This window comes from Ochotona princeps, chromosome 29 (genome assembly GCF_030435755.1).
Source record: "Ochotona princeps isolate mOchPri1 chromosome 29, mOchPri1.hap1, whole genome shotgun sequence".
NCBI classification, from domain to species: Eukaryota; Metazoa; Chordata; class Mammalia; order Lagomorpha; family Ochotonidae; genus Ochotona; species Ochotona princeps.
Genome location: NC_080860.1, coordinates 10,086,503 through 10,099,430, shown reverse-complemented (window position 1 = coordinate 10,099,430; position 12,928 = coordinate 10,086,503). Strand labels below are relative to the sequence as shown.

At 47.0% G+C, this 12,928-nt stretch overlaps 1 protein-coding gene across 2 annotated transcripts in view; it reads right to left on the bottom strand.

Moving 5' to 3' along the window:
- Positions 1–972, bottom strand: part of CCDC60 (coiled-coil domain containing 60) — a 133,664-nt gene extending 132,692 nt beyond the window's left edge. For both annotated transcript variants that reach the window (XM_058656935.1, XM_058656936.1), the window contains exon 1: positions 500–972. In XM_058656935.1, coding sequence (XP_058512918.1) covers positions 500–589 — 90 coding nt within the window. In that variant the 5' untranslated portion in view covers positions 590–972. The remainder of the gene's footprint in view (positions 1–499) is intronic.
- Positions 973–12,928: the final 11,956 nt, after the last annotated feature.

The window sequence follows — 12,928 nt, the reverse complement described above, 5'->3', positions numbered from 1 at the left end:
CATTGTAAACAGGGGACCCCTGACTGCACTCTCACAGCACATGCCTCATACACGTTAGCGTGCGGCAGCATCACGCCTGACAACTGTCCTCACATCTCATGCTCTTTCTGCCCATCGGCTGGGCCTGTCATTTGAGGCACAGCAACCAGCCCCATGTCAACCAGTTGTGACAATCTAACATCTGACAAGTCAGAGGGAGGTGCCCGTGCCCCCTCCGGCTCCCAGCCCAGGCCTGCAGAGAAGTTGAGGGCAAACCTGCAATTTTTTCCCCTGAGGTTCCACAGGTTCACTGCCCCAAGGTTTCCATCTTGGGGGAATAACTGGCCAATAGGATGGTGGGGCTCCCTGTTGGGTTCGCCTAATTCAACCACCGTGTGAAGCAGGGGTGAGCATGGACAACCTAATTACACAGGGCGCCCCCGGCTTGCAGGGTCAGGCTCCGGTGCGTTCCACCGGTTGCAGGTAACACGGCATGGTTAGGGCAGGGGGTGAGGCTTACCTGCATCCGGTGTTCCGAGGTCCTCAAGGACCACACGGCCCCCGTGTTGGGGGCGCTCTGTGTCTTCTTAGCCGCCGGCACCCTGGTCATCTTGGGAATCCTTCAGGCTTTTCCTGCCCGCACCAAGAGAAGGAATTTTCCAGAAAATTCCACCTCAATCCTGCCTGCTTATGCGAGGAGTTCTAGCACTGTCTCCTCAAGTCCAAACTACACAGACTCCAAAGCGGCCATCAGGAAACCCTCCTCCAACAGGAACAGTCAGTCCTGAGAGGGTAGAACTGGGTAAACCGGAATTTGATATATTTTTTTTTTTTTTTTGTAAAGAAAGTTTTAAAAGCTAAGCACTCCGAGGCAGAGGGCTATCTCTCTTGCCCATAATGAAAATAAAAACTGAACTGTAGAAAAATAAAATCTCCTCAGGTTCCCTCAGCTCCCCAGGCCTGAGAGGCCTCAGCGGTGGTAGGACCTTCCTGCCAACCTGCCAACCGTAAAGCAGCAGGCCGCCCAGTTGCCTGGCAACGGACGCCCGCCTGCGGCCGTGGGCGGAAGGCAGGGTCATGAACTTCCGGGCTGCAGGGTTGGGGGCTCTGACCAGGCCGTCGCCTCTGGGCTGCTCGCTCGTGCTCTGCCAACCCAGGCACGAGGAACCGCGGGCAGCTCCTGTCACCTCTGCTTCGTCTGCAGGTACGCACGAACCCTTTGCTGTGCTTGGGGTCGGGCGGCTCAGTGTGTCCACCGAGGTGCCCTTGTCTCCCCAGTTGCCACCCAGACTCCTCCTAGGTGTCCCTCAAAGCCCATGTAGACAAAGACGTGTACGTGCAGACGTATGAACGCGCATTATGCTTAAGTCCTCGTGCTAGTGTTGGTTACCAGTACAGACGTAGAAATTCACGTATAAGAACGTGTCCGTGTGTGCCACCAGAGTACTTTAAAAGGCTCATGGAGAAAGGGCTGACAGGAAGCCCTTAATTCCATGTTTCATGAATGTTTCAGTGGTGTATATGTGGTTATGTGATTTATGAGATGTTGAGAATGTATTCTAAATATTTTATAATACATTAGTACCTCCGTCCTCACATTACCCCCTGCTTTACTAAATTTGTTTTGAAAGGCAGGGACAGATCTTGGTTCACTTCCCCAAAGGGCTGCAAACAGCAGCCAGACTCCATCCGAGTCTCCCACACGTGTGTGTGGCAGGGTCCCAAGGACTTGGGCCGTCTTTCACTGCCTTCCCAGGCACGTGGGCAAAGAGCTGGGAAGCACAGTAGCTCAGCTTGGAACTAGTGCTTGGCTATGGGAAGACCCTGTCACAGGTATCCGCTTCACCTGCTGTGCCCACAGCTTCTCTTTAAAGAGGATGGGCTCTTCCTGTGTGCTGAGGCCTGGGAGTTGCAGACATTTGATGGTGTGGGAAAGGTCACACAGCAGGTGTCCAAGTAAGGATTCAGAGCTACCAGCGTTTAGCGGCTTGGCTGCATGCGCTGGGCTGGGCTGGGCTGGGCTGGGATGCAGAGCTTGCATCTCTGTAAGAGCTGTTAGGCTTATTCCAAAGCTGATATTAACACTAACTAATGTGTATTGATCACTTGCTCTGCACCAGGTACTGTTCTAAGCACTTTCTATACATTAATTCATTTAATCCTTCCAATAACCGTGTAAGATAAGTTCCCAGCTTTCAGCAGATGTATGGCCTGTGTTTTGACTTGCATCCTTATTCCTGGCTTTATTTCATACTGGATCAATCCGATTCGTATATTATCCCCAAACCTTGAGCTGCTATGGATTATGATATCGTGGGCTCACCTTCGCCTTGGAAAACAATCCACTGCAGGATGGCGCTCCGCAAAACGCACAATGCGAAGCTGTTGTTTTCTCGCCTGTTTCAATGCCAAGTCCAACTGGTTTGCTCACAGGAAGCTACGGTGGTCCTGCTTCCTTGGCGAGGAGCGTTCAGTAGACACTGTCAGAATGATGCAGATAAATGGAATCTCATTCAGAGGGTGATTAGGGGGCGATGAAATAAGACTGAAAGGGGTGTGGTCAGCCCTGAGCGGAACATACCAAAGCCGATCCTCATCCCAGCATCTGTGGATTTGTGAACTCTTTGCCTGAGACCTCCCACCCCCCACCCCCCAGAATGTAGCAGAAGTTCCCAGACTTACTTGGTTCACAGCCCCATTTGATTCTGTGATTTTTTTTCACAGTACCTCGAAGTCCCCACCTCCCCCCAAAAATTAAATAGCTAGCTCCATGTTATGTTGTATCATTTTTTAAAAAGTTGTATGTATTTATTTTCATTTTATTTGAAAGACCAGGATAGAGACAAACCTGGATCTTCCATGCACTGGTTCACTCCCTCAGTGCCTTCAACAGCCAAAGCTGGGCCAGCCAAAGCCAGGAGCCTGAAACTCAATCCTTGGTCTCCTATGTGGATAGCAGGGACCCAGCCCTTTGAGCCATCACCTGTAGCCTCCCAGGGTGTGCGTTATCAGGAAACTAGATCATTAACAGAGTCAATACCCAAGACTGGCAGGCACTCTGCTATGGGATGTGAGCCTTTGTAATGGTGTTCTTAGCTGCCGTGTCTTCAAGGCTTGCCTCTTATATCCTAGCAACTTAGCAGTCACTTAAATATGGAATTTAAAATAATATTTGCCTATGATTCTTAGGCATGCTTGCTTACCAATAAGCAGGTGCACCTGATGGGCACCAAACGACTTCTCTCCCCTTAGAATCCAATTATGTGCCATCACACTGATTTTCTGTGGCATGCTGGTTTTTGTGCAGTTCTCACTTTTTGTCATGGCAACTACCCCAGACCTGGATTTTCAAAGAAACAACATCATGAAAGGAATACCGGTCAGGCTACCCTTGAATTGAGAGTGCATTTGTGTGCTAAGGCCGTCTTAACAAAGCAGCATAGCCCTGGTGGCGTAAACAAAAGGCTTTATTTTCTCTTATAAGTCAGCGGCTAGCAGTCCAAGGTCAAGGGTGGACAGGGTGGATTTCTCTGAAGCATCTCTCTCTGGGTTGCACAGGGCTGCCTCACTGTGCTCTCACGCCGTCTTCCGCTCAGTAGTCATCTGTGTCCAGTCAGCTTAGGCCAGGGCTGCCATCCTAATGACTTCATCTTAACCTTGATGATTTCGGCCAAAACCCCATCTCCAAATCGGGTCTTGTTCAGAGATGCTGCAGGTTAGAACTCTCCTTAGAAATTTGAGTGGGGTCAGGCAGGGTACGGTTCAGTCCATAGCACTGAGCTATGAGCTAGTAACTCCTACAATGGGCACTGACTGTTCTGTTTCCCTTGAAAGCTAAAAATAGCCCTAGCCTTTTCTGAGACTCTGCTGCAGCATCCCGAGGCACTGATGCATTGTTTGGGAAACACAGGGCTACAGCAGTGTGTTGTGTCTTTGCACACAGCAGGCTGGAAGGACGAGAAATAAACACTTGTGGGAAGAGCCAGAGTGTATGGATCAAGACCCCACCTCTTTGCCCCTGGGGTAGGACATCTCCACAGCATGTAGGCATCCCCATTGCCTACGTGTCTGCCTGGGCACACACAACATACACCACATTAATTTATTTCCTTTTCCTGTCTCATGCCTCCACTTTGCTTCTAGTACTTCTTGGGTAGCCTCCCAAATAAACGATGCTATGTCCAAGCTTTTGTCCCAGAATCTCCTAATGAGAAACACAACCTAGGTCAATAATGACTGGGGTATCAGTCAGAGGTAGAACTTGAGCGAGGCCCTAAAGCTGAAGCCAGAGCTTGCTGGCAAGGCCTCCTGGATTTTCTTCTCTCCCTCATTCCATCCCATGGGTTTCCTAGCTTCTTGGGTCACTGATTACGCTTGTCTGACTGTGGCTCTTCTGGACATACTGACTTTGAAAAATTTACTTGAGAGGGAAAGAAAAGGACAGAGTACTGCCGAATCCCATCCACTGATACAGTCCCCATAGTGCCTGCAGCAGGTGAGACTGGGTAAGATGAAACCAAGGGTTGGGTAATCACACTGGGTCTCCCGTGAGTACAGCAGGAGCCCAGTGACTTGAGACCTCACCTGCTGCCTGTATGGGTGTGCATGTTCACAGGAAGCAGGATGAAGAGCAGAACTGGTACTGCTGTGTGACATGGGGCTATCGCAAGCAGCAGCTTCACAGAAAGCCATACCTCAAAAGAGTTTCTTGATTTTCATTGCATCCTTAAACTGGAGAGGCCAACAAGTTGTCAGATAGGCAAAAACATCCCCCCAGCTGTGACTTATTTGACAACCGAGATAGGCAGTGATTGTTTAATTCTTAATTCCTGCTTGATTTATGCAAAATATGAAATGAAGGACTTGAAGCGACAGGCATTCTCTCCCAATTTGCCAGAAAGAAAGGCAACTGAAGGGATTAAAAATAGATGTATCAAATAGAAGAGACAGTGTGGAATGTGTCAGACACCAGCTGGGGTAGCTGAAGTGCAATCTTAAAATCTGGTAAACACTCGGGTTTCAGTCAAGTAATACATATGTTTAGCATTAAAAATCTATTGGAAAAGCCTTCATTTTCTGCATATCTTTAATATCCTATGTTATATCTAGCACCCAGAAAATTCCTTCTGGGTATTTTTTTTTTTCTGAAATGTCATCCATCCTGGAGCTATAAGTTGTTAGGCCCAAGGCACTCCCTTGATACTTGGTAGCTGGCAAACTCTTGATGAATGGTTTCCAGGATGAAATACCACTGGATGAGGTGTGCTTGCACCATCCCTGTGACTGCTGTAATTTGGGGGGTTAAGGAAGGATCATTGCCTTCACTGGGGCATGGGGTGGTCTCTGACCCCACATCCCATTCCTGCCCTGTTCTCTAAACCACAGTCCAAGTTGGAGAAGTAAAATTGCATCTGAGGAGATGAAGAGAAACGTAGTGGTAACCTGAGTCTCCTCCTCTTTATTATTCTGGCACACACTGTCTAGTCGTGGAAGGATGATTGGCTCCCAGGACTATCCTTTGTGAATTTCCCTCCCAGCACCCTACAGGGGTACCCGAGTGATTTCTGGAAGTAAAATTTCCAACCTTGCCTGCTCTGTGTCACAGTACTCTAGTAGGCAGATCAGATTGGAATTGGAGAACTATGAATCCTGTTTTACAAACACGTATATTGAAGCAAGCTCTGAGATTCGGTAATTTGTTGATAGTAGCAGTTCTCTCAGAAGCCAATTTTTTAAATTCCAGATTCAGCTGTGTCATTTAGTACTCTGTCACATGGGTTTAATGCTTTTTCATTTAATTGTGTATGTAAGCGCATATGCGTTTTTCAGTACATGTGCAGGCTTTGCGTTTAGTTCTGTAGCTAACTCTGCTAAGAGAATACATCATTTGGGACTTCCAGGCCACCGGGCTGGAAGACTAATTCCTGCAGCTTTCTGGAGGAAGCCTACACTTCAACATCCAAGTACAACTCCATTCCCAAGGCCAGATAGAAGGTTCCCCTCTTCCACTGTGTCCCTGGATTCACAGATAGAGCCCCGTTTCCTGCTCAGTCTGTGCTCTAGCCTGCTTCCTACTGTAGTCCAAGATGATGCTACCCTGAAAAAGGACAGGCCCAAGTGCTGACTCAGTGTCTGTGCGTGTTCCCCTGCTTAAAAATAGGCTTTGCAGATGGTCAGGTGAAAATGTGATGTTGTTGGATTAGAATGATCACTAATCCAGTGACTCGTGTCCTTGTAAGAAAGAAGAAATGGGACACACGCGCGCACACACACACACACTGGGGCCCACTGTGTGATGAGGGAGGCAGAAATTGGAGTGACACATTGACAAGCTAAGGAATAGCAAGGATTTCTAGGCCAAAGCAGAGGCTAGGAGGAAGCGAGGTAGTCTTTACAGAGAAGGAGCGCTCCCAGGGTGGAGGTAATCCATTTCTGTTGAGCTGATTCATACTGTTTGTAGTAATTTGTTGCAGCAGTCCCAGGAAACTAATCCACCACCCATCTTGGCTGTAGCCTCAGTTTCTTTCCACTCCAAGTTATTAAGGCCTTCAAAATGCTATTTCCCCAAAGCTGTGTATGGTAAGATTTTATTGAAAGTTTGGGGATAACAGAGGAAGATGGCCGAATAGCTCTGCAGAGCCCATTACTCAAAATTAAAGATTAGGCACTTCTGGATTTTCACTTACATAAAATGAGATCCCCAGGTGTTTTTCACACAGAGGTAAGGCTAGAGACTGTTGCATTATTTGTTAATAAGTGGCTTTTACACTTCATAAGTGCAAAACAAGATTGTAACACCCTTCATCTCCATTTTTGGCATATGTATATTTTTAATGGTGCTTGCAAACATTGGCTTCTAGCTTCTGGCTACCCAATGATGCGAGTTCTTAGGGAAGAAGTCAGGTGTTGTCACCCTAACTCTACAATGGCTCCATATCTTGAGGTCATGATCATGTTTAGTGTGTTGCAGAGTCTTGAGGTCTCCATGAGCTGACTGACTGTCTTCCCCTCATTGGGGGGCAGGGGGTTGCAGTGTTTAGAACCAGAACGTGTAGCCAAGACCCCATGTAGTGGCTATATGCTCTTTTTCCTGTCTATAGGAGGCACCTACGCTTCCATTGGGAGTTTGATCCACTTTACTCCATGCTATGCTGTAGTTTGGAAAATAATCTCTATGACCTACGAGAGGGAGCAGTAGCCCCGTTGGAGCCACAGAGGTAGGAAGCGGCTCTAGAAGATAACAGGAAGGTGTCTAGCATAGTTTTGTAAGGTTCGCTGACCACCAGGGAAAGAAAAAAGCCTCGGCTGACTGTTGACAAGAGGCTTTTATTTGGGGGAAGTCTGTTCTCAGGCCTTTTCTCTGTGCCATGGAGAGGCAGAGAAAAAGCGGGGAGCTGCGGAGACAAAGGCGCAGGTGAAAAAGGTGCGCAAAGAAGCCAGCAGGAGACTTACACTCCTCCTGATGTGGAAGCCAGAGCAGGTGCCACACCCATTCTTCTTAGGAAATGCTGGCCTGAGCACATCATTGGTCCGCCAGTGCACCATTGCCCTGGTGACGTGCCTGTCTGCGCCGCCTCTTAGGGGGTCTGGCAGGAAGTCCGAGTGACAGGTTAAGTCCAGCACACATGAGCTCTGTCCACCTCTGTAGCCCTGGTAACCATCAAGTCATTTGCTTCACAGTGGCTACCTTTCCAGCTGCCGGAAGTTTCCCCCTGGCCTGTCTTGCATGCATTCTTTTTTTAAATAGGCCAATAAACATAAACATCACTTCCCTCCCCCATTTTGCACACAGAGCCAAGAGAAAAGTGTTACCCACTACAAAGAAAGAAGAGGAACAATGTTAATTTCTGAAAGTTCTTCCTGAGAGGACTAACAGTTCTAGATGAGGTTTCCAGACCAATCACTGCCACAATGGTGTGAAACATTCGTGTTCGTGTGTATCTGTCCCATGAGTCAAGTGTCTTCCCCATGTGAGTTATTCTCCCCCCTGCTCTTCTGAAAAAGTGAATTAGGTTTAAGTGCTTTGTCTTCCTGTTGCTCCCCTGAATTTCTCACCACCACTCTCTCCCTCCTTGAGTTCTTTTCCCAACTTACAATTTTTAGCTTTCAGGTCAACCATGTGGGGAGGAACAGGCCCATGTCACCTTCTCCCAGGTGTTGTGGTCTAGACCAGCTGGAGGAGGTGACCCCAGGCTTTCAGCTCCTTGGCAGTGTCTTCCTTGAAGAAATCTTCCGTGCTTTGTCCTCCCCTGCTGTCTGCATCTTGCGTAAGGACAGTGCCCAGAGGTGCTCCACCAAGTGCTGTCTTGCCTTCCTAATTCCTGATTCTTCCTGATTCAGGAAGAAGCTTTTTCTCAGCTTCGGTGACACTTCTTTGTCAATAAATTATGCTGTTTCAAACAAATGTTGAGGACTGGCATTTGGGATATTTGGTAGTTGCATCCTAACGTAGATCTCCCCTCACACTAAAAAAGAACCAAAAGAAGTCACTGATGCAGAAAATCAATGCAAAGAATTTGCATATCCTCTTTCATCTCTTCCTGGCGCATGCTTGTGTACACACATACACACACACACACCCCAACACACCCCTGCTCCGCCCAGCCATTCTTGACCGTGACTGTGCCTCTTGTAATTTTCAAGTGTCTTTGCAAAAGTGCCTCCCCCTGTAGAATCACGGTATCAGAACAACAAAGCCAGACACACAGAGTTAACCAGAAAACAAAGAAACAAGGATCAACCCTGTCTTCCATTGTGTCATGGATTTGATTTGTTCCCCCAAGGTTTCCAGAGTGGGAAGACCGGTCCCCAGGTGAGTGGAGTTTTTGAGGCCCCCAGGGCACTGTCCCCAGAAGTGACTAAGATAGTTCTCTTGGAACCCCAGTTGGTTTCCTCAATAGTGAGTTGTTCTACTGGAGTAAGTCTGATCTTGAATCACTGTCCTGTATTCTCTTCTTAACCACATGGGTCTCCTTCTTTCTCATGGTCCCACCAGGATGCCATCTGGTGACGTAGCCAGAGCAGATAAAATGCTGTTTGGGTTTTTCACCTGAAAACCGTGAACTCCGGAAAGCTCTGTTCTTTATAAGGTACCCAGTTGCAAGTGTTTTGTTTATAGGAACAGAAAAAAAAATGAATTTCATCAGCACTCTTATACTATTTGCGTACTTTTTTCCCCCAGGTGTTTTCCTTAAAAAGTTTTGAAAAGTGCATTTGTCACTCAGAACATAAAAGTATAAACATAAGTTATTTTGACTGTAGAAGTAAATTTTAAAAAATAGATAATACTGAAGGCATACATTTAAGAATGAAAAATGCTACAATTCTTGCTTACTTGCAAGGTAATAATTTAGTGCTTTTATAAATATTCTGTTTTCTTCAGAGATACGTATGTTATCTGTATCTACATCTGTATCCATGTCATATTCTATTTAAAATTTTTTTAATTTTATTTGACAAAGAGATCCCCCATGCACTGGTTGAGTTCCCAAATGGTTGCACCAGGTGGGCTGGGTCAGCCTGGAGCCTAGAGCCTGAAATTCCATCCAGGCCTTTCATGTATGGCAGGGTTCCAAGCAAGTGCCCTGATTTCTGCCCCCGAGAAGGGGGCAGAAACAGGGCATTGAATCACTAGAGTGAGCAGCCAGGACTTGAACTTGTACTCTGGCTGGTGTTACAAACAGTTGCTTAACCTGTGCCACAATGTAAGCCCCTCCATAGCTTTTTGAAATGAAATTGCATCACATTAAATATATTAATTTTTAGCATACCAAGAGCTTTCCCTACACTGAGTACTGATTTACCCACCAGCACTTTTCAGAATTCTCACACCGCAACACACAGCGAAAAATACATTTTAAACTATGATCCAGTAAAATGTGTATACAGTGTGTATGTATGTATTTATAATTGAACCAATACTCACCTCCATTATGCAGGATGCATTCTGTTATTTTATGTTTTATTCTCTTTCATATTTTGAGAATGTTGGTTATGACCCAGTAAATTGGTTTCACAACCCACTAATGGGTTGCAACTTGAGTTTTGAAAAACATTCTCCCGTGCTACAGTTTTAATGGCTTTATTGTGTTTTGTACTCCAGAGTTTTTAACTCGTATAGAATCATAGAGGAAGGTCCGTCCAGCCTCTTTATTTTGTATGCTCAGGAGTTATATTTTATTTTCTCAATAGCCGCTACCAGAATTACCCTCGGGGAGGGAATTTTCTTTGTTTAGGGAAATAACCTCCATGAGTACCTATTTAAGGGTTGGTTCCAGAGGAGTAGCAGAGCCACTCTACCCAAGGAATGAATAGGAATGTGAAATAGAGGTCATTGCGCCACATGGTGGGAGGGGTGGGCAGAGCCTGAATTAACCAAACAAAGAACTCTGGGAAGCAGGGAGAACTAATACTGAATTCATATGACTTGCTTTGTTGTGATGTAAGTTCATCTACCTGCTCAAATTTTCAGTAAGGTTTAAAATGAATCAGGTCTGTTTCAGGAGCAAGCGATAGAAATACAATCCAAATTGGATTAAGAAAAAAATAAGCTAGGGATATTTATGTGCTTGCGAAATTGGATACACCAATCATAGAGTATCTGGGCCTTAATTATTAATGTCATTGAAAGTTGGTGTCTATATTTCTTGTCTCTATGCCTGCCTCCCCCTCAGGTATGGATTCCCAATAATTTCATTTCACCCCCCCCCCCCCAGGAGACCCAATACTAACTCTCATTTGATTGGCTAAGGTTGTATAACCACCTTTGGCCTAGGGGAATAGAATGCTGTGATTGGTCAGGATTGGATCAAGTGTTTGCCTTTGGAGACCAGAGTTGGCCTCTTGCCCCCAACAGCAGATAGAAAAGAAGGGAGTGGAGCTCTCCAGACCAACCGAGCTCCCATATGGAGAATCACTGGTGGACAACAAAGATAATAAACCACTGTTGCATGCATGTTCACACAGCTACCCTTGGGAAGGAATTATCCTGGGGAGATTCATGAAGAGGCTCAATTCCTCATTTGAGTGTTTCAGTGCAGAGTAGGGCCTCACAGGTGGGAATATCGATATGAGCCCTTAATTGGAAGAGAAACAACCTTCAAAGTTCACAGAAACCTGTGGAGGGGCACCAGATCATAACTGTGTATGTGTGCATGTCAGTTGTGTGCACAAATAGGAAACACACACGCATTCCTGTTGATATGCTTCTGTGGAGATCCGGCTCATCTACATCTGCCTTCCTTGATTAACTGGTTCTATACCAGTAAACCCATCAGAGGTTAGAATATCATAATTTGGAATCACAACATCCAGCCTGGACTCCCAAACATCATAGCTTAGTGATGCAGTCCATCATGGCTCACCAATTGCTGCCCAACATGATCACGGGGTTGGCTGGGAGTGTAGCAACTGCTGCTGCTGCCTGGCATCTTGGCACATGCCTCTCTAGCTGGGGGAAAAGGTCCAAATGTCCAAATTTGTAGCATAGCTTCTGACACCACACAGAGCTTTCGCACCATCATTAGACATTTTACGTTGTAACCTGTAATATACACAGAGTGTTGTTTTGAGGTATTGGTTCACACATGGTGGCTGGCTAGTCCACATTCTTCCTATCTGGAGATTCAGAGAAGAGCAGACACTGTGTGGTTCAAGTTCAAAGGGAGTCTGTCAACAGATTTCTCTATTCTTTGACTGAGAGCTGTCTTAAGAAAATCTTGAACTGATTGTGCGAGAATCACCCATAACATGCGGGGTCATTTGCTTGACTGGCGTCTTCTGATTTAGCTTTTCATTTCGTATAGCCTCGTCTAGATTAGTGTTTGACAAGATATTTGAGCACCCTGGGCCAGCCAAGTGGACAAGTATAGTGTGCATCTCGGACTGCCCTGCAGGAGGAGGAGGTGGTAATGGGAAGGGCCTCTCCTGGAGGCTGCTGTGTGTTGTTGTGTCCCAGTGTGTGTGTGTGTGTGTGTGTGTCGGGGGGCAGGGACAGTTCACCTCACCATCCAGCTGTGATCTGTCTAATCTGTCTCCTCCCTCTGCCTTTAACAGAGCGATTTTTAGACACGCTGTTCTCCCAGACACTTCTTAAGGACCTCAGCCACCGCTGATCTGCAGGCAGAGACAACCAAGCTCGGCTCACGGCTGGGCTAACTCCTAACCCCGTGACCCTGGTGGCGTATTTTATCTGAGCCTTGCTGTGCTCTCTTAGGAAGTACAAAAGTCACACAGCTCCCAGTGCTGTTGGCAAAGTGCAGATTCAATGAAACACAGCAAGGGCCCAAGCCCGGGGTAGAGCACGCAGCCTTTATTTTACTTACTCATCTGCCAGTTGGCCCTGAGCTACCTAGTAAAGACCTTCATGGTCATGTTCAAAGCTTCCTCTCCACTCATGTTCTGTAAGCTTCTCTGCCCTTTAGCTTTCCTGTTTTGTTTTTTTTTTTTTTTTGTCGCCCTCCACTGCCGTCCCCCTCCATCCCTGTTTTTTCCTCCCCTTTTCCTGCACGACCCAGGCTTTCCCCTGTCAGCGGGGAGCATGGTATGCTGCACAGATCCATCTTGTGCATCACTTGAGCTGACGCAGCTCTCCGGACCACAGCCTCACTTTGCCTAGCAGTCCGTGCTCTCCTTGCTTCACTTCCCTTCCTTCTGTTTCCAGCTGTGCCATCATGCACCTCCCCTCAAAGCCCAGCCCAGATCCTTTCCCTCATTGCCCCTGGAGGCAGCAAAGAACAAGCTGAGAGATTTTGATGCTGGCTTGACTTGAAAGTTGCAGAAGGGTAGAAGGGAAGCAGACACACAGGGCTGTTTCCACCTGCCCTGGAGCTGATGGCTCAGAGCCCATGGGCTCCACTCTGGGGTCAGTTACAGAGCTGTCCCCATCCTGTTTGCGCCTCTTGGGACTCAGGGTACTGCTCATAGTCACCTGCTACGGCCCCATGTGGGC